Here is a 27,744-nt window from a genome sequence, read left to right on the forward strand (position 1 = left end):
AAAGGTCAGCCCCGTGGTTTAACTCGTCAGTTAACCTTAAACAACGCTCCCGCAGACTGGAGAGAATCTGGCGATCGATAAAAACTGACCTAGCCTATTTAACCTGGAAAGACAGCTTTACGTCATATAAGAAGGCTCTCGGTAGAAGTAGAAATACTTACTATTCTATTTTAATAGAGGAAAATAAAAACAACCCTCGGTTTCTTTTCAGCACTGTAGCCAGGCTGAGAAACACAGCAGTATTGAATGTACCATTCCTTTAAATCTTGAATGTAATGACTTTCTTAGGTTTTTCCAAAGCAAAAATATAAATCTTAGAGATGAGATCCATTATGTACTGCCAAAATGACTTAAGATAATAGAGGAATCGACTAATTCTGGTAATACCCTGGAGTGTTTTCAGCGAATGGAACTCTCCGCTTTAAATTCCCAAATTTCCTCTGCTAAACCCACCACCTGTTTACTAGACAAAATTCCAAATACGCTCCTCAAAGAGGTTTTACCATTAATAAATAAACCTGTACTATCCATAATTAATCAATACTTAAAAATAGGTTATGTACCACAATCTTTCAAGTGGCTATGATTGAGCCCTCCTTAAGAAACCAAACCTAGATGCTGGCATCCTCTCAAATTACAGGCCAATCTCTAACCTGCCATTCCTATCTAAGATCCTAGAGAACGAAGTGGCCAAACAGATAAACGACTACCTGTTCTGCTATGTCAATAATAAATCTTCAGATCGACGGTCTCTCACCTGTGGAGTACTTCAATGATCTGTTCTGGGACCAATTCTGTTTAATCTGTATACTGTATGTTATGAAGGGTTTGTCTCTACATTACCATATTAGGAAGTGGATCAGTTGTGTCCTCAGATGACTTGTATTGAACAATTTTGTCTTTAGATAAACTTATCAGGATGTTGTGCGAAGCGTGTTGTGAACACTGTGTACTGAACTGCTTGAAATTGGCCTCAGACCGCAGACGTTAAAACATCTGTTATAATCATTAATACATGCCTTCTGAAGAGTATAAATATTGACTGATTTCTTTGTTTCGTTGCACTTGAGCGCTGCACTTTGCTTGTAAGACTTCTGTGCCCAGAATATTCTGCAATAAAGCTTCGAAGAACTTGTCATCTGTTTCCAGTCTTTTTTCGTGACCAACATTCTCACTACCCAAAATCAACGAACACGCGGAGGCTTGAGAAGAGGATCAAGATTGCCTCCATCAATTTGGTGACCCCGACGTGATCTTGGGCTGAGGTGTTGGTTTGACAGACTGAACGTCAGGCACCATCAATTGAAAAGGTAAGAGGGCCATTTTTCCTCTAAAATTGATCTTCTGATCAACTGGTCAACTGATACTGAACCTAAGGTCCGTCATTTTTTTCTGATTTGAACTTGTGTTTTTTGGATAAGTTAAATTGTGACTGTGACTGGAAATGTTTTTCTGAAAGGCCTGTTTTACTTGTCCTGGGTTAGAGGCCATACTATTTACCACGGGAGTTCAGTCACGTGATCTCCCTCTGTGTTTACATCCCTCCATCGGTCAGTGCAGCCGTTACTTGTGAGAAGATCATCAGTGTTGTTGCACAGCTGCAGACCAAACATCCTGAAGCCTTCATTATGATTTCTGGAGACTTTAATTATGTCACCCTGGACACTGGCCTGGCTACCTTCCACCAGGCTGTTGACTACCACACACGGAACAACAGAATGATTGACCTCCTGTACACCAATATTAAAGAGGCGTACCCAGAGTCACCGCTTTGCCTCCACTGGGGGAGTCAGACCACAACCTGGTGTACGTCCAGACCCAGTACACCCCCCCGTTCCAAAGGCAAGCAGTCTCTACACGTACCATCATGAGTTGGACTCCTTAAGCAGAGGAGGCTCTCAGAGACTGCTACAACACCATGGACTGGGACGTACTGCTGGGTGGACATGGTGAGGACATCGTTGGGATGACCCACTGTCTCACGGACTATTTAAACTTTCTGTGTAGATGTGGTCCCCCCACCCCCCCAAGACAGTTGGGTGTAACTAAATGACAAGCCGTGGATAACACAGGATGTCGGAGATGTCCTCAACAGGAAAAAGAAGGCTTTCAGGACAAAGGATAAGGAGGAGATGAAAAAAGCACAGAGGGAGGTCAAACGCTGCATAAAGGAGGCCAAGGACGCATACAGGAGGAAGGTGGAGCAGCAGCTGAGCACCAACAGCATGACACCATCTGGGAAGGTGTTAGAAACATCACTGGACACAAAGCCAGGACCAGAACAGAGGAGGGAAGGGTGCAGAGGGCCAACGACCTGAATTACTTTTTCAATAGGTTCAGCCAGGCCCCCCCGCGCCACCCCCTATCACTCTCCACCCTCACGACCTCAGCAGTAGCTCACCAACCTCACCCCTCTCCCATGGCCTCCCTTTCCCCTCCACAGCAGCAAAGTGGCCCGTACCAACTCCCCCACCACATACCATTACCCCCAGCCACCGCTCCCCCCATTCAACCTCCCCACATAGCTCCTACTCATCTGTAGTTACAGGTGAGCCCCCCAACACCCCCATTCCCTCCTTCTCCAACATATCTACCAACCCCTCCTCTGTAGCAGCGGAGCAGTCCCCCTCAACCCCCCTTCCCCCGAGCACTTCTCCTCCCCCCATCCCACCCCCTATCCTACCTCCCTCAAGCCCACCTCGACCTATCCTAGCTCCCTCCTCTCTTCACCCCCCTACTTCCTCACCTGCAAGCCCTCCCCCTTGTCTCAGACATCCTCCCTCCACCCCCCAGCTCCCATTACCACCATCCCCCCCTCCTTTCTTCACGGTGGACCAGGTGAGCGGAGAACTCAGGAAGCTTCGGCTCCGAAAGGAAGTAGGACCGGATGGGGTGAACCCCCGTCTACTCAAGACCTGCGCCGCTGAACTCGGGGAGCCGCTACAACAGGTTTTCAACCTGAGCCTGCGTCTCAAGAAGACATTGTGCATCGTTCCAGTACCCAAAAAGAACCGGCCCAGCGAGCTGAATGACTTCCGACCAGGGCGCTTACATCACATCTAATGAAGACTCTGGAGCGGCTCTTTCTCAGTCTCCTCAGGCCTCAGGTACAACATGCTGGGGAAAAGGTGCTACACATGCTACACCCAGCCCACTTGCATCTGGACAGGGAAAGTGGCACTGTGAGGATCCTTTTTCTGGATTTTTCAAGTGCCTTCAACACCATCCAGCCCTGTGTACTGCAGGACAAACTTAAAAATGCAAGTGGACCCCTGCCTGGTTGCTTGAAAACATGACTACATCACCAACAGACTACAGTTCATCAGGCTAAAGGACGCCATGTCTGATACTGTGGTCAGCTGCATTGGTGCTCAACAGGGGGCGGTCTTGTCCCCAATCCTCCTCACCCTGTACACGGCGGACTTCTGCTACAACACAAAACTGTGTCACATCCAGAAGTTTGCAGATGACACTGCCATCGTGGGATGTATCAGGGACAATGAGGAGGAGGAGTATAGATGCGTGGTGAAGGACTTTGTTGACTGGTGTCACAGCAACAGTCTGCAGCTCAACACCTCCAAAACTAAAGAGCTGATCATCAACTTCAGGAGGGGCAGACCCCAACCTAAAACAGTTCTGATAGGAACAGAGGAGGTGGAGATTGTGCAGACCTATAAATATCTTGGACTGTGGCTAGACAACAAGCTAGATTGGACCAGCAACACGAGGCAGCTGTACAAAAAAAGCACAGAGCAGGATGTACTTACTAAGGAGGCTGAGGGTATTCAACGTCTGCAGGAAGCTCCTGTGGATGTTCCATCAGTCTGTGGTCGTCAGCGTCCTGTCGTACGTTGTTGTGTGTTAGGGAGGGAGTGTGACCAAGGCGGATCTCTCCAGGCTGGAAAAGCTGATCAGGTGGGCCAGTTCAGTAGTTGGGATGAAGCTGGACTCTCTGGCAATGGTGGCAGAGAAGAGAACCTGGGAAAAACTGCTGGACATCATGGACAATGTCAGCCACCCTCTGCACACCATTACCAATAACCAGAGGAGCCTGAAAAGTCTGAGCAGCCAGAGGCTACACCTCCCGACATGCAAGACAAACAGACTGAAGAACTCCTTCATCCCCCGAGCCATTAAACTGCTCAACTCCTCTCTGGGGGAGATGAAGAAAAAGGGAGTTCAACCGAGTGCAGAGGAACGATGCAAACAATGCACCAAACAATGAAAACACACTACTATAATATTCAGTCCATGCCTATCCAGGTTTATTTATTCATGCCCTTTATTCCTAAGCCCATTTGATCTCTGTATTTGTATATTCCTTTTATTTAGAGGGTTATTTATTATTCTCTCTGACTGCTGGGTTACTATTTATTACTCTTTCTATTTGGTGTTGGCATTACTTTCTGTGTGTCTTTTCTTTCTGTGTACTTACCATGATTTCTCTAACATTGCAATTCACTTACACTCAACAAAAATATAAACACAACGCTTGTGTTTTTGCTCCCATTTTTCGTGAGATGGACTTGAAGATCTATAATTCATTCCAGATACTCAATATTACCATTTCTCTCAAACATTGTTCAAAAATCTGTCTACATGCGTGATAGTGAGCACTTATGCTTTGCTGAGATAATCCATCCCACCTCACAGGTGTGCCACATCAAGATGCTGATCTGACATCATGATTAGTGCATAAGTGTACCTTATACTGCCCACAATAAAAGGCCACTCTGAAATGTGCAGTTTTGTCTCACAGCAAAATGCCACAGATGCCACAAGCATTGGCATCCTTACAGCAGGAATGTCAACCAGATATGCTGCTCGTGCATTGCATGTTCATTTCTCCAGCATAAGCCGTCTCCAAAGGCGTTTCCGAGAATATGGCAGTACATCCAACCAGCCTCCAACCGCAGACCACGTGTAACCACACCAGCCCAGGACCTTCACATCCAGCAGGTTCACTTCCAAGATCGTCTGAGACCAGCCACTCAGACAGCTGCTGAAACAATTGGTTTGCATAACCAAACAATTTCTGCATAAACTGTCAGAAACCGTTTCAGGGGAACTCAACTGCATGCTCGTCGTCCTCATCGGGGTCTTAACCTGACTCCAGATCGTCGCCATAACAGACTTGAGTGGGCAAATGCTCACATTCGATGGCGTCTGGCACGTTGTAGAGGTGTTCTCTTCACCGATGAATCTCAGTTTACATTGTTCAGGGCAGATGGCAGACAGTGTGTGTGGCGTCGTGTGGGTGAGCGCTTTGCTGATGTCAATGTTGTGGATCGAGTGACCCATGGTGGTGGTGGGGTTATGGTATGGGCAGGCATCAGTTATGGACGAAGAACACAGGTGCATTTTATTGATGGCATTTTGAATGTTCAGATATACCATGATGAGATCCTGAGGCCCATTGTTGTGCCATACGTCCATGAACATCACCTCATGTTTCAGCAAGATAATGCACGGCCCCATGTTGCAAGGATCTGTACACAATTCTTGGAAGCTGAAAATGTCCCAGTTCTTGCATGGCCAGCATACTTATCGGACATGTCACCCACTGAGCATGTTTGGGATGTGCTTGACCAGCGTATATGACAGCATGTACCAGTTCCCACTAATATCCAGCAACTTCGCACAGCCATTGAAGAGGAGTGGACCAACATTCCACAGGTCACAATTGACAATCTGATAAACTCTCTGTGAAGAAAATGTGTTGCACTGCATGAGTCAAATGGTGGTCACACCAGATACTGACTGGTTCTGAATCCCCAGACCCCCAATAAGGCAAAAAAAAAAAAAAACCTCCACATTTCAGGGTGGCCTTTTATTGTGGAGAGTATAAGGTACACCTGTGCACTAATCATGATGTCAGATCACCATCTTGATGTGTCACAGCTGTGAGGTGGGATGGATTATCTCAGCAAAGCAGAAGTGCTCACTATCACGCATTTAGACAGATTTGTGAACAATGTTTGAGAGAAATGGTAATATTGTGTATCTGGAATGAATTATAGATCTTTAAGTCCAAACATGGGAGCAAAAACAAAAGTGTTGCATTTATATTTGTGTTGAGTGTAGATAGCATTGCTCTATTCTCCACCAATAAAGTCAGGAACTTGGGAGTGATTTTTGATCAAGATCAGGGAAGGCCAAACGGAGCTGCATTGTGTTTTTGTAGATCTGGAGAAAGCTTATGACAGGGTGCCCAGAAAGGACCTGTGATATTGTATGAGGAAGTCTGGAGTGGCAGAGAAGTATGTTACAACGGTGCAGGACATGTATGAGGACTGTAAGACAGTGGTGAGGTGTGCTGTAGGTGTGACAGAGGTTCAATTAACTGGTACAATTAACTGGAATTCCTGCTGGGGGACAAAGGGATTCCTATCAGTTTGTTTTTGTTTTTCCAATATACTCCTCATATAATCAGCTAAATTAGATTTGTCATCAAGTTCCCATTGATTTCTAAATTGGGGTACTTTAAAAGGTCTTCCGAACTGTAAGATAGGGGTGACGTGTGCTGTAGGTTTGACAGAGGAGTTCAAGGTGGAGGTGGGACTGCATCAGGGATCAGCTCTGAGCCCCTTCTTGTTCGCTATGGTGATGGACAGGCTGGCAGATGAGGTTAGACAGGAATCTCCATGGACTATGATGTTGGCAGATGACATTGTGATCTGCAGTGAGAGAAGGGAACAGGTGAGGGAGAAGCTAGAGAGGTGGAGGTTTGTCCTGGAAAGGAGAGGAGTGAAGGTTAGCCGCAGTAAGACAGAGTACATGTGTGTGAATGAGAGGGACCCAAGTGGAAGAGATCAAGAAGGTGGAGGATTTTAAATACTTAGGGTCAACAGTCCAGAGCACTGGAGAGTGTGGAAAAGAGGCGAAGAAGCGTGTACAGGTAGGATGGAACAGGTGGAGGAAAGTGTCAGGTGTGATATGTGATAGAAGAGTTTCAGCTAAAATGAAAGGTGTACAAAACTGTGGTGAGACCAGCAATGTTGTTTGGTCTAGAGACAGTGTCACGGAGGAAAAGACAGGAGGCAGAGCTGGCGGTAGCAGAGATGAAGATGCTGAGGTTCTCTTTGGAAGTGACCAGGATGGATAGGATAAGGAATAAGTACATCAGAGGGACAACACATGTTAGAGTTTTTGGAAATAAAGTCAGGGAGGCCAGACTGAGATGCTTATAAGGTTTGGACATGTCCAGAGGACAGATAGTGAATATACTAGTAGAAGGATGCTGAGTTTCGAAATGCAGGCAGGAGGCCTAGATGAAGACCAAAAAGGAGGTTTATGGATGTAGTGAAAGATGACATGAAGGTAGTTGGTGTGAGAAAAGAGGATGCAGAAGATAGAGTTATTGGAGGCAATTGATTCGCTATGGCGACCCCTGAAGGAAAAGCCGAAAGGAAAGAAGAAATGTTGACCGGAAGACAAAATCTCACTCTCTACAATTTGCATTAGGATTAGTATTATTCATGACCTCCACTACACACTGCTCCGGAGTGACCGCAAGAACTACTTGTAAAAGAGGTTTAGGTCCCATGCATACAACACAATCACCTTTTGTCACATTGGCTGCCTGTTCCACCATTTAGGGGTCATTTTGGCTGAAATATGATGCCCTCTAACAGGATTGGTGTCTTGTAAGGTCTTCACTGACTTTTGGATCTCACCAATCTCTACAAATCTGCATCCACCTTATCATCAGTCTCTTGCTCACCTCCACTATCGGACCTTTCAGTCGAAATGACTTTTTTACAGTGTGTGAAATGAACCCAGGTTGATCTCTCTGCTAATTTCACAGTGGTGTTTATTGTTAGCAATATCTGATGTGGTCCTTCCCACTCAGGTGAATACCAGTGCTGCTTCTTTACACACCTTATTAACACCCTCTTCTGGTTCAATTAACTGGAATTCCTGCTGGGGGACAAAGGGATTCCTATCAGTTTGTTTTTGTTTTTCCAATATACTCCTCATATAATCAGCTAAATTAGATTTGTCATCAAGTTCCCATTGATTTCTAAATTGGGGTACTTTAAAAGGTCTTCCGAACTGTAAGATAGGGGTGACGTGTGCTGTAGGTGTGACAGAGGAGTTCGAGGTGGAGGTGGGACAGCATCAGGGATCAGCTCTAAGCCCCTTTTTGTTCACTGTGGTGATGGACAGGCTGACAGATGAGGTTAGACAGGAATCTCCATGGACTATGATGTTTGCAGATGACATTGTAATCTGTAGTGAGAGCAGGGAATAGGTAGAAGAGAAGCTAGAGAGGTGGAGGTTTGTCCTGGAAAGGAGAGGAATGAAGGTTAGCCGCAGTAAGACAGAGTACATGTGTGTGAATGAGAGGGACCCAAGTGGAAGAGTGAGGTTACAGGGAGAAGAGATCAAGAAGGTGGAGGATTTTAAGTACTTAGATTAAACAGACCAAAGTAATGGAGATTGTGGAAAAGAGGTGAAGAAGTGTGTACAGGCAAGATGGAACAGGTGGAGAAAAGTGTCAGGTGTGATAGAAGAGTTCCAGCTAAAATGAAAGGAAAGGTGCAAAAAATTGTGGTGAGACCAGCAATGTTGTTTGTTCTAGAGACAGTGCCATTGAGGAAAAGACAGGAGACAGAGCTGGAGGTAGCAGAGATGATGATGCTGAGGTTCTCTTTGGGAGTCAATTTTTCCCTTCAGGGGTTGCCACAGCGAATCAGTTGCCTACATTTAACCTTCTCTTCTGTATCTTCCTCTCTCACACCAACTACCTTCATATCCTCTTTCATTACATCCATAAACCTCCTCCTTTGTCCTCCTCTAGGCCTCCTGCCTGGCAGTTCAAAACTCAGAAACCTTCTACCAGTATATTCAGTATTTCTCCTCCGTCCAAACAGACAAAAAATGGTTCAAAAAATCCCATGAAAAATCCAAAAGGGAAAAATGTGACCCTGCCCGGAGGAGGCCCGGGGCCCATGTCTGGAGCCAGGCCTGGACAGAGGGCCCGTCAGCGAGTGCCTGGTGGCTGGGTCTGCTACGGGGCCTGGCCGGGCTCAGCCCGAAAAGGCAACGTAGACTCTTCCCACCCCTGTGGACACACCACCCGCAGGGCAGAACAATGGGGTCGGATGTGCTGCCCCGGTGGATGAGAGGGTCGCCTCCCTATGCCTTAAGGCTGTGAGAGGGAAAACTCTGACTGTTATTTGTGCATACTATCATAATATCAGTTCAGAGTATTCGGCCTTCTTGGTGTCCCTACATGGGGTCCTTGATGGGATCCCTGCAGGGGACTCCATTGTTCTCCTAGGGGACTTCAATGCACATGTCGGCAATGATGGAGACACTTGGAGGGGCGTGATTGGGAGGAATGGCCTCCCTGATCTAAACCCGAGCGGTGTTATGTTGTTGGATTGTTCATAACTAACACCATGTTCGAACACAAGGATGCTCATAAGTGTACTTGGTACCAGAGCACCCTCGGTCAGAGGTCAATGATCGATCTTGTGATTGTATCATATGACCTTCGACCATGTGTTTTTATCACTCGGGTGAAGAGAGGGGCAGAGCTGTCAACTGATCACCACCGTGTGGTGAGTTGGGTCAGTTGGCGGAGGAAACCTTTGGATATACCTGGTAACCCCAAACGAGTAGTGCGGGTGAACTGGGAACGTCTGGAAGAGGACTCGGTCCGCGAGGCCTTCAATTCACACCTCCGAAGGAGCTTCTCGTGCATCCCTGTGGAGGCTGGGGGCATTGAACCTGAATGGTCGATGTTCAAAGCTTCCATTGCTGAAGCTGCAGCTGAGAGCTGTGGTCTCAAGGTCTTGAGTGCCTCAAGGGGCGGTAATCCTCGACACCGTGGTGGACCCTGGTGGTCCGGGAAGCCATCTGACTGAAGAAGGAGGCCTTCAGGGGCATGTTGTCCATGGGGACTCCTGAAGCAGTTGCAGGGTACTGACAGGCCAGAAGGACTGCAGCCTCGGCTGTGATGGAGACAAAAAAGAGGGTGTGGGAGGAGTTCGGAGAGGCCATGGAGAAGGACTATCGGACGGCACCAAAGTTGTTCTGGAGGACTGTCCGACACCTCAGGAGGGGGAAACGGGGGACCATCCAAGCTGTATACAGCAAGGATGGGACACTATTGACCTTGACTGAGGAGGTTGTCGGTCGGTGGAAGGAACACTTTGAGGAACTCCTGGTCCAACTACCCCAACTGACCCATCCTCTGTTGCAGAGGCAGAGCTGGAGGATCATGGGGGATCAGAGTCAATCTCTCGGGGCGAAGTCACAGAGGTAGTTAAACAACTTCACGGTGGCAAAGCCCCGGGGGTTGATGAGATTCGCCCGGAAATGCTGAGGGCTCTGGGTGTAGATGACACATCTCTTTAACACTGCGTGGAAGTCTGGGACAGTGCCAAAAGAGTGGCAGACTGGGGTGGTGGTGGTTTTAAAAAGGGGGACCAGAGAGTGTGTGCCAACTACAGGGACATCACACTCCTCAACCTCCCTGGGAAAGTTTACTCCAAGGTGCTGGACAGGAGGGTCCGGCCGATTGTCGAACCTCAGGTTGAGGAGGAACAATGTGGGTTCTGTCCTGGTCGTGGAACAAAGGACCAGCTTTTTACTCTCGCAGGGATCCTAGAGGGGGCTTGGGATAATGCCAATCCAGTCTACATGTGTTTTGTAGACTTGGAGATGGTGTACGATTGGGTCCCCAGGGATATACTGTGGGAGGTACTGCGGGAGTATGGGGTGAGGGGGCCTCTCCTCAGGGCCATCCAATCCTTGTCCGCCCAAAGTGAGAGCTGCGTTTGGGTTCTCGGCAGTAAGTCGAACTTGTTCCGAGTAGCTGTTGGCCTTCGCCAGGGCTGCGCTTTATCACCAATTCTGTTCGTGATTTTACCTGGACAGGATATCGAGGCGTAGTCGTGGTGAGGAGGAGTTACAGTTTGGTGACCTGAGGATTGCATCGCTGCTTTTTGCAGATAATGTGGTCCTGTTTGCGTCATCGGCCTGTGACCTGCAGTGCTCACTGATCCGGTTTGCAGCCAAGTGTGAAGCGGCGGGGATGAGGATCGAACACACACCGGTCACACACCGGTCCACCGGTTTCCTCAGCAGGAAACCGGTGGACTGCCTTCTCCAAGTGGGGAATGAGGTCCTTGCACAAGTGAAGGAGTTTAAGTATCTTGGGGTCTTGTTCACGAGTGAGGGAACATTGGAGCGTGAGATTGGACGGAGAATTGGGGCAGCAGGAGCGGTATTGCAGTCGCTTTACCTCACTGTTGTAACAAAGAGGGAGTTAAGCCGAGAGGCAAAGCTCTCCATCTACCGTTCAATCTTCGTTCCTAATCTCAACTATGGTCATGAGCAATGGGTCATGACCGAAAGAAAGATTGCGGATACAAGCGGCTGAAATGGGCTTTCTCAGGCGGATAGCTGGTGTCTCCCTTAGAGATAAGATGAGAAACAATTCTGTTTGAGAGGGGCTCAGAGTAGAGCCGCTGCTCCTTCTTGTGGAAAGGAGTCATTTGAGTTGGTTTGGGCATCTGGTGCGGATGCCTCCGGGACGCCTCCCTAGGGAGGTGTTTCTGGCACGTCCAGCTGGGAGGAGACCTCGGGGCAGACCCAGGACCAGGTGGAGGGATTATATCTCAACACTGGCCTGGGAACGCCTTGGGATCCCCCAGTCAGAGCTGGTGGATGTGGCCGGGGAAAGGGAAATTTGGGGCTCCCTGTTGAAGCTGCTGCCTTCGCAACCCAACTACGGATAAGCGATGGAAGATGGATGGATGGTTGGACATGTCCAAACCATCTCAGTCTGGCCTCTCTGACTTAATTTCCAAAACCCCTAACATCTGCTGTCCCTCTGATGTACTCATTCCTGATCCTACACACACACACACACACACACACACACCCACACACACACACACACACACACACACATACACACATACACACACATACACACATACACACACACCCCCTCACACACACACGTCTGTAATTACTTTATTAAAACATTTTTTGATGTCATTAATATTAGTGTTTTACTGCACACTAGTGATGTGACATTCCATATTGAGGCTTCGAAGCCTGTGCCAAGTTGTGGAGGGGGCGTTCCCTCGAATCGCGTATCGAGGCTTGCTTCATCTCGGGGAGGAGATGTCTGAAGAACATCAAGAAGCTTTGAACCAGACTGAACTGATTGGATGAAAAGCTTCAATGCCTCATGGGGGTTCATCTGCCCATCACTACTGCACACTAATAGCTTAATGCCTGTAAAAAGGACATGTAGTCTAAATGAAATGAGCTGAAACTAACTCTTTTGCTGACATCACATCAACTATCAATATTAAAAGACAATGAAAGAAGATGATATTGTTTCGTTATTTTATTACTGATATTTGATAGTACGACATTGTAGCATTTTATATTAAAATAACTAAATGTAACTGTGTATTACGTCCTGTCAACATCCCCTATGCCCCAATGGGTGGCATTGAATCATGAACAACAACAGGGTGGAACCAATGAGGATGGCAGGCCGACAATAAAACAGCAAAAGTCATATTGAAAACAGTTCCAGTTCGACAACTAGTATTAATGGAGGTTAACATTAAAATGCATTTCACCTCATGTGCCTACCTTATCTTGTTTTTATCATCCACCCATTTTGATACTGCATTGACATCATCTTGTAATTTATGGAAAAAGTTCTTTCTAAATCAAATGCACAAACCTGCTGATGTGGTATTTGGTGGGCTGTTTCAGGTCCATCATAAGACTGACTTTCCGAAGTGGACATTTACGTCAAGGCCACAACGACACAGGTGCAAAAGGTAAGTTTCACACACACGCAAAGGATAAAAAAAATACTCTGTTACCTTTTGATATATTTCTAGACTGGAGACCTAGAGGAATACCAAAGAGGAGATTTATGGATGTAGTGAAAGAGGACATGAAGGTAGTTGGTGTGAGAGAAGAGGATGCAGAAGACAGGGTTAGATGGAGGCAATCGATTCGCTGTGGCAACCCCTGAAGGGAAAAGCCAAAAGGAAAAGAAAGAAGATATAGATGAAATCATGCATTTAAAAGTGTCATCGTAACCTTGAGAGGGAAATAAGGATGTTTCTTCTTTTAGCTTTGACATTTTAGGATTTAGGTTTGCCATGACCATGGCCTTTGCTATTGACGAGATCAACAAGGACACCAGTATTCTTCCTAATGTGACTGTGGGATACAGTTTGTTTGACAACTGTGCTACACTCATTGTTGGATTCAGTGCTGCATTATCACTGACCAATGGTCAAGATGAACAGTTTCTGCTGCAGAACAACTGTTTAGGAAGCCCTCCAGTACTGGGGATTGTAGGTGATGCTTCGTCTACGTCTTCTGTTGCCATTGCTGATGTACTAGGATTATACAAAATGCCCATGGCAAGTCTTCTGTTCTCTGTTTTGTTGAATTAATTATAATATTTTTGTTTTTATTATTCAAAGTAAAAAATTACACTGTGTAAATGTAAAATTGTTTTGGCTGGTAAGCATGACATGCTCAAATTGAGTTTCTAACTTTGAAGGTCAGTCATTTTGCCACATGTTCCTGTCTGACTGATCGTCAGAGGTTTCCATCCTTCTTTAGAACAATTCCCAGTGACATTTTTCAGGTAATACCATTAAAAAACTGAATGTTTTAGTCTGTGTAAAGTAGTACAGTAGCAGTAGTACAGACTTCTGTTCATCTGCATGTTAGAAATTTAATCGTAATACACATATTGCATGGAATTCTTTTGTGAAATGCATATGCATGTAAAAGTTTCCTAAAATGGAGTAATCTGGTTTTAAGTAGTGTTTTAAAATAAGTGTTTGCGGAATAATTCATTCTCACCTTTATGTATAGGTAAATGCCATGATTCACATTTTAAAGCACTTTGGCTGGACTTGGACAGGCCTCCTGGTCAGTGATGATGACTATGGAATCCATGTTGCTCATTCCTTTCAGTCTGACCTGACTCATTCTGGTGGAGGTTGTCTGGCATATGTAGAAGTTTTACCCTGGGAAAATGACCCACCTGAAATAGCTAGGATTGTGAATGTGATAAAGACGTCAACAGCTCGTGTGGTTATGGCATTTGCACATGAGTTCTTCATGATTCACCTGATGGAAGAGGTTTGTTGTTCTGCACTTCTTATCGTTTTTCACCGTTGTACTGAAATTAATGAAATAAATCAAAGGGATATTTGCCACCGAAGCATACTGTTTTTTCAAGACTGAAATATATATATATTGTAAGCATATGTATTTTTCATAATGTGTTACACAGGTGGCAAGGCAGAATGTTACAGGTCTACAGTGGATAGCAAGTGAAGCTTGGAGCACAGCTGTTGTGCTCCAGACGTCTCGCTTCATGCCCTACCTCAGTGGCACACTGGGAATTGCAATTCGCCGAGGAGAAATGCCAGGGCTCAGGGAATTTCTATTACAAATAAGACCTGACCAAAACCAAAATGTTAACTATGGGCATAGCATGGTAAGTCATGTGATAATGGTAAGTATAAAGAGTTGATTAAACGTGTATAACCGTGATAAAAATATTAAATAGTATTTTTTATTTACATTGTCATTAATTAAATGAGATATTACATTTCAGGTGAAGCGGTTTTGGGAATATACTTTTCAATGTAACTTTGATCTGAAAGATGTTGCAGAAAGTGGGATGCCACATTGTACTGGAGAGGAAGAAATTGAAAATGTGGAGACTGTGTTTTTGGATATTTCAAACCTCAGGGCTGAATATAACATTTACAAAGCTGTGTATGCTCTGGCACATGCACTCAATAACATGCTGCAATGTGAGCCAGGTAGAGGGCCTTTTAGTGGTAACAGCTGTGCTACCTTGGAAACAATTGAACCATGGCAGGTCAGATATCAGTTTGTTTTGAAAATTGTTGAATTAACTTTATTATATATTATTATATAATGCCTATAAACTTATTTAAATTAAATTTATTAACTTTCATTTTTCACTTTTATCTTCTTATTTTTATGTGTAGCTTTTACATTATTTGGAAAAAGTCAACTTCACTACATCATTTGGTGATCAAGTATCATTTGATGAAAATGGTGAAGCTTTACCAATCTATGATGTTGTGAACTGGCTGTGGCTGCCTGATAGAAGAATTATAGTTCAGAATGTGGGGGTAGTGAAGAGTTTGGACTCCAATGGTGAAAACCTGACATTTGATGAAAACATAATCTTCTGGAATTTTGAATCAAACAAGGTTTTTTTTTTTTTTAATGTCCTCAAACATATTTAAAACGTGTCGCTTTAAAAGTACACAATAACATAAAAGAGATAACATTTATTATCTTATCTACGTGAATCGCAAGTTTATCTTTCTGTCCTCTCAACAGTCACCCCAGTCAGTGTGCAGCAACAGCTGCCTTCCAGGTACCCACATGACTATAAAGAAAGGGGAACCTGTGTGTTGTTTTGACTGCATCCCTTGTTCTGAAGGAACAATCAGCAGTAAAACTGGTTGGTGATTTTTCTTTCACCATTTTTATTTGACAATAGTGATACCATAACAAGGATGAAACTCATCATCTTCTCTTTCTTATCAGGTTCAATGGAGTGCACCAGTTGTCCACAAGATTTCTGGTCCAGTTCCCGACGTGACCACTGTGTTCCTAAGAAGTCAGAGTTTCTCTCCTACCATGAGCCTTTAGGTATGTGTCTGACAGCTGCTTCATTGCTGGGCACATTTATGTGTGCAGTCATCTTGGGCATCTTCACCTATCATCGCTATACACCCATAGTGCGTGTTAATAATTCAGAGCTGAGTTTCTTGCTCTTGGTGTCATTGAAATTATGTTTTCTGTGTGCACTACTATTCGTTGGCCATCCCAGTTTATGGACCTGTAAGTTGAGACATGCAGCATTTGGAATAAGCTTTGTCTTATCTGTTTCATGCATTCTGGTAAAAACAATGGTTGTCCTGGCAGTCTTCAAAGCTTCAAAGCCTGGAGGTGGAGAAATTCTGAAGTGGTTTGGTACAGTACAGCAGAGAGCTACTGTTATTGTTCTTACTTCTATCCAGGCAGCAATCTGCACTGTCTGGCTTGTTTTTGCATCACCTGTTCCCCATAAAAACACTCAATACCACAAAAACAAGATAGTTTATGAATGTGTTGTTGGGTCTACGATTGGTTTTTCACTGTTACTTGGATACATTGGCTCACTGGCAATCATCAGCTTTCTATTAGCATTTCTGGCAAGAAATCTTCCAGACAGCTTCAATGAGGCAAAACTTATCACTTTCAGCATGGTTATTTTCTGTGCTGTGTGGGCCGCCTTTGTCCCTGCTTATGTCAACTCTCCAGGCAAATATGCAGATGCAGTGGAGGTATTTGCCATCCTGGCTTCCAGTTTTGGCCTCTTGGTAGCACTCTTTGGACCCAAATGTTACATCATCCTGTTTAGACCAGAGAAGAACACAAAGAAAGGAATCATGGGCAGATGAAACACCACTTTATAAAAACAACAGTTGCATTAAAAGATACCCTGTTTTTTGTGCATAAGTGTGTTGTCATTCAGTGAAGTGCTGCCGTTGACATGTTCCTTATTAACAAATGAGGAAGGGGAATTTCGAAATTAGGAAAATATTTCAATGTTGAGACATTAGAAATGAGTTTCTTGGAAGAAGAGTTTTTGATTTTGTGATTGATTCCCATTTCTTGCTTCATCAAATCCTTTCCTTTCTGTTGTTTTTTGAGACTTTTTTGTATTTCATCCTCACTAAATGTATGCAAATAAAATATGTGTGTGTGCGTGCGTGCGTGCGTGCGTACCTGTGTGTGTGTGTGTGTGTGTGTGTGTGTGTGTGTGTGTGTGTGTGTGTGTGTGTGTGTGTGTGTGTGTGCTTTTAGAAGCATATTCTATATGGTGTCCTGTTCCAATATTGTGGTTGCAACCCTTTCTGCAACATCATAAGAGAAAGATTAGCAGGAAGCATGAACAGAAAATGATAGAAAAGATATAATTTGATTGATCAGCAGTCAATAAATTCTGTTGATACAGCAGTCTAGTGATATGTGCAATAACATAAAAAAGCAACACAGGAAAATGTAATAAAGGATTTGGAAATTATAAAGTTGCTCATGGTTCAAGACAAGACAAAGATAAAGACAGGAAAAACATGCATCTAAGGAATATTAGGTCATGTTGGCCCGTAGTGGCGGCGCACCCAGGGTGCAGCGGCTCTAGACCGACTTTCCATCCGGCCTTTCAATTTCATTGTACCATCCCTATGTATAATGACAAATAAAGCTCTTTGTCTTGTCTTTGTCTTGTTGTCAATCCATCCATCTTCACCGTCTCTCCAGCATGTCTTACGTCTTCCCCTAGTCTTCCTCCCAGTAGGACATGCTCAGCGCACCTTCCCAGGAAGGTAACTGAGAGGCATCTGAAACTGATCCCTGAGTCACCTCTTGTCCTCTCAGTGATGACCATTGATAACAGTAAGGACATAGATTGACTGGTAACTCAATAGCTTCATCTTTTGACTCAGCTCTTTCTTCGCCACGCAAACCGATAAAACGACTGCATAACTGCAGTCACTGCACCAGTCCATTTGTCAATCTCATGCTCCATCCTTCCTTCATTCATGAACAATACCCCAAGGCACTTGAACTCCTCTGCTTGAGGCAAAGACTCCACCAACCCAGAAAGGCCAGACGACATTTTTCCGGTCTGGTCTTGGATTTGGAGGTGCTAATCATCATCCTGCTCGCCTTGCACTCAGCTGCAAAATGCCCCAGTGCACATTGCACGTCCAGGGTTGACTCAACCAACAGGACAACAACCTCCACAAGAAGCAGGGATGAAATCCTTTGGTCTCCAAACCAACTCCCTCTGGACCCTGGCTGCACCTAGAAATTCTGCCCACAAAGATTATTAACAGAACTGGTGAGAAATGGCGCCCCTGCTGAAGTCCTGCAGCAGGTGTAACTTACTGCTGACAATGCGAACCAAGCTCCGGTGTCAGTCGTGTAGGGATCAGATAGCTCTTAGCAAAGTACCCAAGGACACAGTCAAATGCCCTTCCCAGATCCACAAGGCAGATATGAAGTGGTTGGGCAAGCTCCCATGAGCCCTTGAGCCCTCAAAGGAGAGTGCAGAGCTGGTGTAGTGTTCCGTGACCCGGAGAAAAACTGCATTGTGCCTCCTGAATCAGAGGTTTTACAATGAGTCTCATCCTCTTCTGCAGTACCCTGGGAATAGATTTTCAATGGGAGACAGAGGAGTGTGATCCCCTTGTAGTAGGAGCACAACCTCTGGTCCCGTTTTTTGAAAATGGGGACCACCACCCTAGTCTGCCAATCCAGAGGTACTGCCTCTGACTGTCATGTGATATTACAGAGACACACAACCAAGACAATATCCCCAGTTTAGGTGAGCAGCTCCTTGCCTCCATTCTAATCAGTGTTGGTTGTGGACCGCTTTCCCCTCTTGAGGTGAATGGTTTGCTACAATTTCTTCGAGGTTGACCGATAGTCCCCTCCATGGCCTCCCCCAACTCCTCCAAGACCCGAGTTTTTACCTGCATGACCACTGGTTCCACGGTCTGCCTGTCCTGCCTGTATCTGTCAGCTGCCACTGGAGTTCCACTATTCAACAAGATTTGGTAAGACTACTTCAGCTTGATGGAATCCTTTACATCCGGCATCCACCACATGGTTCAGGGGCTATCCCCATTAGTGTCAATGGAGCCCTTGCGACCACAGCTCAGAGCAGCCGCTTCAACAACGGAAGTGGAGAACATGATCCACTCTGACCCAATGTCGACAACCTTCTGCAGGATCTGATAGAACCTCTCCCAGAGGTGAGAGTTGAAGACCCGACTATGAAAGACATATGGTCTGAGGTCTGATGATAAAACTCACCCTAGGGTGTCCTCATTCCATTTGCACTTATGGACATTCCTGTGCTCATACAAGGTGTTTGTTATGGACATACTGTGACTAGCACAGAACTCCAATAACAGAACACCATTCGTGTTCAGATCAAGGAGGTCATTCATCCCAACCATGCCTTCTCAGGTGTCATTGTCATTGTCTACAAGAGTATTAAAATCCCCGAGAAGAACAATGAGTCCCCCGGTCAGAGCAATATATAATACCTCTCCCAGGGACTCCAAGAAGGCTGGGTAATCTGCACTGCTGTTTGGCCCATAGGCCAAACCCGGGCGCCATACTGGGTGGCATCACGGTCCTCGAAAATGTTCTCCTCATAGTGGTTTTGAAACTTCTCTTAGTCTGGGACCTGTTTGCCAAGAATGACCCTCCCAGGAGTATGAAATCCCCGACAACTAAGCTCCTGGGATCATTCTGGCACTCAAACTACCCACCACGATAAAGTAGCAGTTCCAGAGGGAGACAATGGGTTGTATAAGAATGATGTACAGAAAGATCCGTAGCGATAATTATTTATATTACAGATCCTCTTTCCTGAGTTCTTCGCCCCTGGACCAAACTGGGAGTTGAAATGAATTTTACCTATGACTTCATTGTCTGATCTTCACCACAATGTTAACATTAACTTTTAGACCCCTGACCTATTATGGTGTTTTTTTGGTACCTTTGGTATTTGTCTCTATATACCACATTAAAAACGATGTAACATACCCATGCCTGGTATGTTTATCTTCAGCACAACTTCAGCTATATGAAGTGACAGTTATTATTTCCCTAGAACTTACTATATTGACATATTGGGCTAAAATAGATATACACAGTCAAATTAAAAAAATAGTATTTTATTTCATATAAAGACCAAAAACATGCTCATGGGTCTGGTTTTGAACTCAAAAAAGGTTGCTATAGGCTTCTAACATAACTATGTACAGTTTGTGTCATTTATGCCACTTTTCAAAGCGGTTCCTGGGCAAAATAAATGTACTATATATGCGCAAGATCTAGCACAGATGAAATTAAAGTGCGCTCAGACCCACAGGCAGTAAAAAAACTCAAAAGTTGACTACGACTATGAAAATGAGACGCAGCACCTCCAAGAGCACACGGAGACTGTCACTGCATACATGAGGAAATGCATGGATGATGTCACGGTCACCAGAACAATTTCCGTTCGAGCCAACCAGAAGCCTTGGCTGACAGGTGAAGTCCGCAGGCTCCTGGAGGCGCAGAACGCGGCCTTCAGAGCTGGGGATGAGGTAGGCCTAAGGACAGCCAGGGCCAACCTGTTACGAGGCATCCGAGTGGCCAAGAGATAGTACTCCAGGGGGATTGCCACCCACTTCAGCGACAGCGGGGACACCAGGAACCTGTGGCGGGGGATTCAGTCCATTACGGACTACAAGCCCCTTCCGCAGTCCTGCGACAGTTCCACCACTCTGCTGAATCAGCTGAATTACTTTTTTGCGCACTTTGAGGCAGACAATGGCATCCCGGCAGAGAAGGCTCCACCCCCTCCTTGCGTCCAGGTGTTGACGCTTTCTCCGGACAGCGTGAGGCAAGTCCTCAGAAGGACCTGTCCTGGGACCGCAACACCGCATCACTGGCCAAAAAAGCCCAACAACACCTCTACTTCCTCCGCAAACTGAGGAGAGCAAGAGCCCCACCCCCCATCATGCTGACGTTCTACAGAGGCACCATCGAGAGCATCCTGACCAGCTGCATCACCGTGTGGTACGGCACCTGCAGCGTTTCCTGCCGCAAGACCCTGCAGCACATTGTGAGAGCAGCTGAAAAGATCACTGGTGTCTCTCTCCCTTCCCTTACAGACATTTATAACACCTACCTCACCCGCAAAGCCATCAGCATTGCAGGTGATCCCACCAACCCCTCTCACAGCCTTTTCAGCCTGCTGCCATCAGGTACGAGACTGCAGAGTCTGCGAGCCAGAACCAGCAGGCTCAAAGACAGTTTCTCTCACCAGGCGGTCAGGAGGCTCAACTCCCTCCCTGCTCTTCCCCCTGCCATAATCTTGAACTCTACCCTCCCACTGCCCTGCCCTACCCCCAGCACCTGACTACCTATCTCTCCCTCCCCCCGTCAACTCAGGGACTGCGCACATGTCAGTTCCCCTATGAGATTAGAGTGTATAGAGATGTTAAGCATTCCTTGTGTTTCATCTTATACTTTGTGCTGTACTGTCTGATGTACTGTCTGTGTTGTACTGCTTGTTGCACTGCCTGTGTTGTACTGCCTATGTTGTCCTACCTGTGTTGTTCTGCCTGTGTTGTACTGCCTGTGTTGTACTGCCTATGTTGTCCTGCCTGTGTTGTACTGTCTGTGTTTTCCCGTGTTGCACTACCTGTGTTGTACTGCCTGTTCTACTGTCTGTGTTGTACTGCCTGTTGTACTGTCTACCGTGGGTCAGAGAGGACTGCAATTTCATCTGTGCTGTATGTCGTGCATATATGGTACATTTGACGATAGAACTGACTTTGACTTGACTTTGAGCACAATGTCATGTAGTTAATACTCCTAACCACGTGACATGGCAGAGTGGACATGAATGGCAGATAGTTATGTCAAAATGGTGCCCCATGGGGCTTCGAACCGTTTGCAACAATTGTGCCGAAAACTGTTTCATTACTCGGCGCCCCATTCATTGAGAATGTCGATGTCCTCTTTGGCAGGGTGACTGTACTGCAACCACACAACGGTCAATGAGCCCAGAAAACAACGCTTTGACGTTTCCTGTATTGCATATACTTTCTGAATAAAACCGTATATAATCTAGTTCAATGTGTTAATCCTTGCATGCTATATACTGTAGGAAATTGTTGTATGATAGTTGGTACTTGCAGGGTTCAATAAAGCAATAAGAGATATAGAAAACATGTTCATGCATGTACATTTAATACAAATAAATACATATGTATTCGTGTGTGCAGGTTACATACGATGATTAGTAGGGATGAGCGAGCACACCACTATCTGTACCTGTATCTGTTCAACCATCTAAATTATTTGTATCCGTATCTGTACTCGGAATGGGCGGTGCTTAAACCGGAAGTGGATGTGGTTTGACCGGAAATGGGTGGGGCTTAAATTGCTACATTATTGTAAGTCTGAAATTGATTTGGATGGATCAGAAATTGCTATATTTATTGTTTATTTTAAAAATATTTACAGAACAGCCTCAAAATTGAGATTCAAACCAATGTTTTGATCACTAAAGTAGAACTATTAACATAAGTTTCTTATGAAATCAGAACATGAAGTGCATTAATGAATACAACACATGCAATAGGAAATTATGAACTACAAAGTATGCATGAACAAAAATTGTCATACTTAAAAAAACTTTCTAATTTTTTCCTTTTCTTTTCTTTTTTTATTTTTGTTTATTCCAGTTTAGCCTCATGGCCACTTGTGATGTTGAACAGATACAGATAGAGATACTGATACATTTAGTGGTGTACTCGTTCATCCCTACAGAAAACCATTCCAAGTGATTACCTCTTGAAGATCTTTGAGAACATGCCATGGTATGAATACCAGTAAACATAGTAAAGGCTGGCTACTTTGGCTACTTTCTAAAATATGAAGCATGTATTGAGTTGTTTTATTCTTCTTACTGTAATATTGTATTGATACCCACATAGGGAAATGATTCTTTTCACTCTCTTATATCCAAACACATATACAGGCCCAAGGACAGACGCACGCGCGCGCACACACACACACACACACACACACACACACACACACACACACACACACACACACACACACACACACACAAAATATGAAAAACTAGTGTGTTCCTTACATATTTTACCTCATTAATAATAGCGTTTTACTGCAGACTAGTAGCCTAATCGCTTTAGCCAGGACATATAGTGATAATGAAATGAACTCAAAGTAGTTCAGTTGCTAACATCACATCAACTATCAATATTAAAAAAACTGAATATTCAGATGATATTATTCTGTTATTTTATTACTTATATTTGCTTACATGGCATGGTAGTATGTTATATTAAAATATCTTAATGGAGCTGTGGAGCAAGTCATGGCAACATCTCCTATGCTCTGATGGGTGGTGTTAAAGCATTAACAGCAACAGGGTGGAACCAGACAGGCCATCAATAAAAAACAACAGACCTCATTGCACCTCATTGTCAGTTAGAAAACTAGGGAGAGAATTATATGGGTTAACATTAAAATGCATTTCACCTCATATGTGTACCTTATTTTGTTGTTTTTGTTATCCACCCATTTTGATACTGCATTTACCTCTTCTTGTAAATTATGGAAAAAGTTTTTTCTAAATCAAATGCACAAACCTGGTGATGTGGTACTTGGTGGGCTGTTTCAAGTCCACCATAAATCTGACTTCCCGAAGTGGACATTTACTTCAAGGCCACAACGACACAGGTGCAAAAGGTAAGTGTTATACAAATGAAAAATATATTACATAGACACAAACATAGGCCCACGCACATGGATATATATATATATATATATATATATATATATATATATATATATATATATATATACATGTATATATTATTTTTTAAGTTTCATTGTATCATTGAGTGGTAAATAGTAACATTTTTCTGTTAGCTTTGACATTTTAGGATTTAGGTATGCCATGACCATGGCCTTTGCTATTGACGAGATCAACAAGAACACCAGTATGCTTCCTAATGTGACTCTGGGATACAGTCTGTTTGACAACTGTGTTACACTCATTGTTGGATTCAGTGCTGCATTATCACTGACCAATGGTCAAGATGAACAGTTTCTGCTGCAGAACAACTGTTTAGGAAGCCCTCCAGTCATGGGGATTGTTGGTGATGCTTCGTCTACCTTTTCTGTTGCCATTGCTGATGTGCTAGGATTATACAAAATGCCCATGGTAAGTCTTGCTATTTTAATGTTGTGTTTGTATTGTGTAGGAATACAATTAAAAACATCCACTGTACAATTATAAAAACATTTTGGCTGATAAGCATGAGATCAAATTGAGTTCATCATTTCTTTCAAGGTGAGTCATTTTGCCACATGTTCCTGTCTGAGTGATCGTCAGAGGTTTCCGTCCTTCTTTAGAACAATTCCCAGTGACGCATTTCAGGTAATATCAGTTTAAAAAATAACTAAATGCTTTAGTCTAAGGTAGTTTAAAGTAGTACAGCAGTGTTTTAAACATTGTTCCTAATCATAGAAACCTCAACAAAATGGCATGTATTACTGTACATGGAATTCCTTTGTCAAATGTATGTGCATGTAAGAGCTTTGAAAATTGAAGTGATCTGGTTATAACTAGTATTTTAAAGTAAGTGTTTGTGGAATAATCCATTTTCACCTTTATATATATATATACTTAGGTGCGTGCTATGATTAACATTCTAAAGCACTTTGGATGGACTTGGGTAGGCCTGCTGATCAGTAATGATGACTATGGAATCCATGTTGCCCGTTCCTTCCAGTCTGACCTGACTCAGTCTGGTGGAGGTTGTCTGGCATACTTAGAAGTTTTACCCTGGGAAAATGACCTATCTAAAATCGCTAGGATTGTAAATGTGATAAAGACGTCAACAGCTCGTGTGGTCATGGTGTTTGCACATGAGTTCAACATGATTCATCTAATGGAAGAGGTTACTACTCCGGCACTTGTTATAGTTTTTACAGTTGTACTGAAATTACTGAAATTAAGTCAAAAGAATTCTTGTCAACAAAGCATACTGCATTTTTTAACAGTTTGAAACATACATAAATGCATTCTTTTTTTTTCTTTTTTTGCTATACATTGCTATGCTATACACAGGTGTTAAGACAAAATGTTACAGGTCGACAGTGGATAGCAAGTGAAGCTTGGACCTCAGCAGCTGTGCTCCAGACACCCCGCTTTATGCCTTACCTCAGTGGGACACTGGGAATAGCAGTCCGTCGAGGAGAAATGCCAGGGCTTAGGGAATTTCTATTACAATTAAGACCTGACCAAAAGGACAGTGTCAACTATGGGAATAGTATGGTAAGCATTTTTTATTTTATTTTTTTCAATTTAATTTACTGTAGCAATCCCTGTAGGGAAATTACTGTGCAATGCAATGTATACAATAAATAATTGTAAGTTAAGTGATAGAAGTAAGGAATAGCCTTTTTTCATTCATATTATTATCAACTTCAATAATACAATTATTATTATTATTATTATTATTAGTATTATAATGATGATGATGATGATGATTATTGTTATAATTTTCTACAGTATTGTATCGCATTTCAGGTGAAGCAGTTTTGGGAATATATGTTTCAATGTAAGTTTGATCTGAAAACTGGGGAAGAAAATGGGATGTCACAATGTACTGGAGAGGAAGACATAGAAAATGTAGGGACTGTGTTTTTGGATAGTTCTAACCTGAGGGCTGAATATAACATTTACAAAGCTGTGTATGCTCTGGCACATGCACTCAATGACATGCTGCAATGTGAGCCAGGTAGAGGGCCTTTCAGTGGTAACAGCTGTGCTACCTTGGAAACAATTGAACCATGGCAGGTCAGATATCAGTTTATAAACAAGAAGCTTATGTTTTATAAATTTCTCAATTCACATTTTTATATATTATCATATAATACCTATGAATGTAGAAATTTCAGATCAAATCTTAATCTTTCATTAAAGTTTTTATTTTCATCCCTAGCTTTTACATTATTTGGAAAAAGTGAACTTCACAACATCATTTGGTGATCAAGTGTCATTTGATGAAAATGGTGATGCATTACCAATCTATGATATTGTAAATTGGCTGTGGCTGCCTGATGGAAGAACTAAAGTTCAGAATGTGGGTGTGGTGAAGAGTTTGGTCTCCAATGGTGAAAAACTCACAATTGATGAAGACAAAATCTTCTGGAATTTTGAATCAAATAAGGTTTTCTTTTTATGTCCTCAGAAAGATTTAAAACTTGCCACTTAAAATTAATACTAATGTTAAAGATTTAACATTTAATATACAATCAAAAAAAACATCAGTCTTATTTTTCTGTCCTCAGTTACCCCAGTCAGTGTGCAGCAAGAACTGCCTTCCAGGTACCCACATGACCATAAAGAAAGGGGAACCAGTGTGTTGTTTTGACTGCATTCCTTGTTCTGAAGGAACAATCAGCAGTAAAACTGGTTGGTGGTACATTTTTTTCACCATTTTTATTTTACAATAAGAATATCGTAACCAACAATAACAAAAATGGTACTCATCATTGTCCCTTTTTTATCAGATTCATTGATGTGCAGAAGTTGTCCAGATAATTTTTGGTCCAGTTCCCAACGTGACCACTGTGTTCCTAAGAAATCAGAGTTTCTCTCCTACCATGAGCCTTTAGGTATGTGTTTGACAGCTGCTTCATTGCTGGGCACATTTATGTGTGCAGTCATCTTGGGCATCTTCACCTATCATCGCTATACACCCATAGTGCGTGCAAATAATTCAGAACTGAGTTTCCTGCTATTGGTGTCATTGAAATTATGTTTTCTGTGTGCACTACTATTTGTCGGCCATCCCAAGTTATGGAACTGTCAGTTGAGACATGCAGCATTTGGAATAAGCTTTGTCTTATCTGTTTCATGCATTCTGGTAAAAACAATGGTTGTCCTGGCAGTTTTCAAAGCTTCAAAGCCTGGAGGTGGAGCAATTCTGAAGTGGTTTGGTACAGTACAGCAGAGAGCTACTGTTATTGTTCTTACTTCCATCCAGGCAGCAATCTGCACTGTCTGGCTTGTTTTTGCGTCACCTGCTCCCCATAAAAACACTCAATACCACAAAAACAAGATAGTTTATGAATGTGTTGTTGGGTCTACACTTGGTTTTTCACTGTTACTTGGATACATTGGCTCACTGGCAATTATCAGCTTTTTATTAGCATTTCTTGCAAGAAATCTTCCAGACAGCTTCAATGAGGCAAAACTTATCACTTTCAGCATGGTTATTTTCTGTGCTGTGTGGGCCGCCTTTGTCCCTGCTTATGTCAACTCTCCAGGCAAATATGCAGATGCAGTGGAGGTATTTGCCATCCTGGCTTCCAGTTTTGGCCTCTTGATAGCACTGTTTGGGCCCAAATGTTACATCATCCTGTTTAGACCAGAGAAGAACACAAAGAAAGGAATCATGGGTAGATGAAACATCACTATATAAGAACAACAGTTGCATTAAAAAGATATCCTGATATCTGTTGTGTTTTTTGTCAATGCTTTTGTATTATACATATACTGTATATGGGCGCATTGGGTAGCGCTGTAGCCGCACAACAAGGCTCGGGTCCGGATTTGAGTCCTGCTCGCGGTGCTTGCATGTTCTCCCCGTGTCTGCGTGCATTTTCTCCAGGTGCTCCAGCTTCCTCCCACCTCCAAAAAACATGCGCTTCAGGTTAATTGGCTGTTCCCAGATTGACCATAGGAATGAGTGTGTGTGTGTGTGTGTGCATGTTTGAATGTCTTCTGTGTAGAGACAAAAGTGCACATTTCAGAGTGGCCTTTTATTATGGGCAGTATAAGGTACACCTGTGCACTAATCATGATGTCGGATCAGCATCTTGATGTGGCACACCTGTGAGGTGGGATGGATTATCTCAGCAAAGCAGAAGTGCTCACAATCACACATTTAGAGAGATTTGTGAACAATTTCTGAGAGAAATGGTAATATTATGTATCTGGACTGAATTTTAGATCTTTAAGTCCATCTCATGAAAAATGGGAGCAAAAACAAGTGTTGCGTTTATATTTATGTT

The 27,744-nt window shown here is 43.7% G+C and overlaps 2 protein-coding genes across 2 annotated transcripts; both read left to right on the plus strand.

Moving 5' to 3' along the window:
• Positions 1 to 12,714: 12,714 nt before the first annotated feature.
• On the plus strand, positions 12,715 to 16,508 carry LOC137596467 (extracellular calcium-sensing receptor-like). Its single transcript, XM_068317034.1, has 9 exons — positions 12,715 to 12,824; positions 13,127 to 13,421; positions 13,565 to 13,651; positions 13,885 to 14,154; positions 14,309 to 14,515; positions 14,636 to 14,905; positions 15,039 to 15,266; positions 15,400 to 15,523; positions 15,610 to 16,508. The coding sequence occupies exons 1-9, from the start codon at positions 12,715 to 12,717 to the stop codon at positions 16,506 to 16,508; spliced, it is 2,490 nt and encodes an 829-aa protein (XP_068173135.1).
• Positions 16,509 to 20,632: 4,124 nt separating this feature from the next.
• On the plus strand, positions 20,633 to 27,137 carry LOC137596819 (extracellular calcium-sensing receptor-like). Its single transcript, XM_068317579.1, has 6 exons — positions 20,633 to 20,737; positions 20,857 to 21,079; positions 23,380 to 23,403; positions 23,601 to 23,881; positions 26,017 to 26,131; positions 26,239 to 27,137. The coding sequence occupies exons 1-6, from the start codon at positions 20,633 to 20,635 to the stop codon at positions 27,135 to 27,137; spliced, it is 1,647 nt and encodes a 548-aa protein (XP_068173680.1).
• Positions 27,138 to 27,744: the final 607 nt, after the last annotated feature.

The sequence above is a fragment of the Antennarius striatus genome, chromosome 6 (assembly GCF_040054535.1).
Source record: "Antennarius striatus isolate MH-2024 chromosome 6, ASM4005453v1, whole genome shotgun sequence".
Lineage (NCBI taxonomy): Eukaryota > Metazoa > Chordata > Actinopteri > Lophiiformes > Antennariidae > Antennarius > Antennarius striatus.